General features: G+C 56.9%; 1 protein-coding gene across 1 annotated transcript in view; it reads right to left on the bottom strand.

Annotated features, from left to right (window-relative positions):
* Positions 1-1,905: 1,905 nt before the first annotated feature.
* Positions 1,906-2,996, bottom strand: part of LOC103769288 (protein amnionless-like) — a gene marked incomplete at its 5' end in the record, with an annotated part of 4,670 nt that continues 3,579 nt past the window's right edge. Inside the window, 2 exons of the mRNA XM_008936470.1 lie at positions 1,906-2,004; positions 2,276-2,378. Coding sequence (XP_008934718.1) covers positions 1,906-2,004; positions 2,276-2,378 — 202 coding nt within the window. The remainder of the gene's footprint in view (positions 2,005-2,275; positions 2,379-2,996) is intronic.

Genomic DNA, 2,996 nt, shown 5'->3' with positions numbered 1-2,996 from the left:
CCGCGTGCCCGGGGGGGAAGCAGAGCGGATGCCCTCTGCCGCTAGCGGGGGAAGGCTGCCCTCCTGCCACCGTCTTGTGCCATGGTCACTGTTGCCAGCGGGTTGTCTTTCCCCTCCCCTAGCACACGGCCACGGGATGCTCTTGCCTCTCGCCTTCAGCACACACCACAGGGATGCGGCCACGGAGAACCCTCGTGATCCCGGAGCAAGAGGCCCAAAAATGGCACAGGGAGGGAAGCAATTTGCTTTGGGGCGAGCAGCGAGGGGCTCCTTGAGCCCTCTCCTTGCATGGGGCAGCGCTGGGGTGAGGGACTGCCTGGTGCAACGGCCTCCAGCACGGAGCACTGCAGGGCCCAGGGATGCTGTGGACACCACGGTAACGCCACGGCACCAGCGCACTTGTTGCAGGACCATGGGGTGGTGGGACCTGGGTGTTCCCAACCTGCCAGTGTCAGCCACTGCCTGCAGCACCTGGTGGCTGCCTCTGCTTTGTGACCCAACTGGTGACCGATCCATCCAGCACCAAGTGTCTGCCAAAGCCACAGCAGAAGCTCCTGCCCAGGCAGGTTACTTTTAACCCCAGTCCTGCTGGGGGGCATCTCAGGAGAAGTGTGCATGGTGACATCTCCATCCAGCCCCAACTCCATCCCGCTTGCAAAGCGAAGGCAGCAGCCAAGGGCACAGAGATGGTCTTGTTTCCTGCCTGGGCTGTGTTCTGTGCCCTGCCTGCTGGCACTGCCCGGGACTAGAGGTCTCTCTGTGGGCAGGGGGAGCACTGCCTGTCACCCTTTGCCAGGGCTCTGATACACCTAATGATGAATTCCCAGGCCTTTGAGAAGGGATTATGTCTTCCAGAAACCAGAACAAAATATAATAAACTTAAAATAGCTGCTTCCTTATGGAATATGCCAACAAGCCCTCCTGAAAAACCCAGAAGAGAGTAAATTTGCATAAATTTGAATACATCTCCATAATTTCAGCCTCACCCATCAGCCCTGCTCCCTTAACGAAGCGGTGCCTGCCACTGTGGGTAGCTGAGGGTTTATGACACACGTCAGGCCACAGCCACCGCTGCTAACGAGGCCCCTCGGTGCTCCTGCCACTGTCCCCAGCCGTCAGCGCCCTGCCCGCATCCCCCTCAGGACCCCCAGTACCAAAGCTCCTTCCCCTGGCACCGTGAGAAGATGCACTCTCGCTGCAGGGAATGATGTGCTTTGGAAGTAGAGCCAAGAGGATCTTCTCACCATCAGCCCAGGTGCAGGGGCAAGGAGAAAGCTCCGGTGGCTCAGCAGAGAGCATGGGGAGGGAAGTGTTTGCTCAGGACTGCACCTTGAGCCAGTGCCCAGGGGATGGGAGTGAAGTCCCCAAGAGGAGGAATGAAGGACCCTGAGAAGAGATTCTCCCAGCACTGAGAATGCTGCTGGAAAGCAAAATAACATCCTTTTAAAACAAACTGATGGGTCCAAGCCCTGAGGGCTCAGAGCCACATTTTGCAATGTGTTTGAGCACTGAATTTCCATCATGCATTTGGCAATGCCTCCTTCAACCATACAAATCCAGCACAGTGCTAGCTAAAGCACAGGGTGCTGAGTTAAGACACCCCCAGCTTCCCCAGATACCACCTGAGACCCAAAGCTCAGTGTTGAACCATCTAAAAATGACTATCACCTACAGTTTAAAATAAAGTTTAAAGCCCAGAAGCCACACCACGGAGGCTGTGCCTGTTTGGCTGAGCTCTAACAGTGAAGGTTTGCTGTGTTCTCCTTCACTGAACAGTTTTATTCAGGTGGGATCTGGTTGTGGTTTATGTCCCACCAGAAGCCACATGAGTGGCTGTGAGGGCTGGAGAGGCAGTGGTGGCTCACCCAGGGAGGTGGTGGCTGTCCCCAGCATGAGACCTTGCTGTCAAGCCTCCATCTTGCTTGGTTCATATAGAGGATTGATGTAGAAGACCTGGTGGTCTTTGGGAGGTGTCTCCTCTCCAGGGTCAACACTTGGTGGCTCCTGCAGCAGCAAGGGAGGGAAAAGCAACTGATGAGGAAGAGAAGCAAAACCCTTGGTAAAACCCACCCAACACTGAGTCCCTATGGCTCCCCATGGGAGGGTGGCGCCACCCCATAAACCCCTCCTGGCCTGGGGAGAGGAAGACTCCTGCCAGATGCATTGCATCTTGCATTGCAGCCCCACTGGCACTCGAGAGGGTCCTGGCTGGGGCTCCACCATCTCTTGCCCACAGCCCCGAGCATCCCTGTGCTCCTGGGCAGTGGCCACTCACCACATCAAACATGGGGTTGTCGAAGCCTTTGTCACCAGCTGGCTTGGCAGACACCGGGTCCTCTGCTCTCTCCCAGGGACGGGGGATGTGCAGGATAGGCACCCTAGGGGGAGAGAGACCTGGGAATCACCCACTTACATCCTGCCTGTCCCAGCAGCTCCCCCAGTCAACACCCTGCATCTTCAAGAGGTGGATGGGAAAATACAGTGACAAAGGTTCAGGCTGACCATGAAACAGGAAGTTTGTACCCTTTGCCAGGCTGACATACCCATCAGAAACCTTTAGGCCTGGAGGACTGGGACCTCCATCCTCTGTGGAGGAGTTTGTCAGAGGCAGACAACCCCAGCACTTCACTTTGGAGCCATTGCTTTCCTCCCCGTGGCCTAAAATGAATTGCCACAGAGCTGACACCTGTTCCCATCGCTGTCTCAACAAGCACTAATTGCTTTTATCATCACTTTTATCACGTTAGCATTTTATCATCTTAATCACCCTCACCACTGTTATTACTCTCTCCATTACTCCTATCCTGGGGGTCCCAGTCCCCGAGCAGCAGGCGCCTGGTGCGAAGGGGCTCGGCAGCGGCTCCGCACGCGCCCGTGCAGGTCCTGAGGGTCCAGCAGCCCTCGGGCCCCGCACCACGACCCGGGCTCAGGGGAGCTGTGCTAGCCCCAGGGACCTGGGCCGGGCCCTTTCTGATGGGGACCGGCTCCCACCCCCG

Source organism: Merops nubicus, unplaced genomic scaffold, assembly GCF_000691845.1.
Source record: "Merops nubicus isolate BGI_N331 unplaced genomic scaffold, ASM69184v1 scaffold4533, whole genome shotgun sequence".
NCBI classification, from domain to species: Eukaryota; Metazoa; Chordata; class Aves; order Coraciiformes; family Meropidae; genus Merops; species Merops nubicus.
Note: the sequence above shows the minus strand (reverse complement) of the source record. Positions and strands in the feature narration are given on the sequence as shown.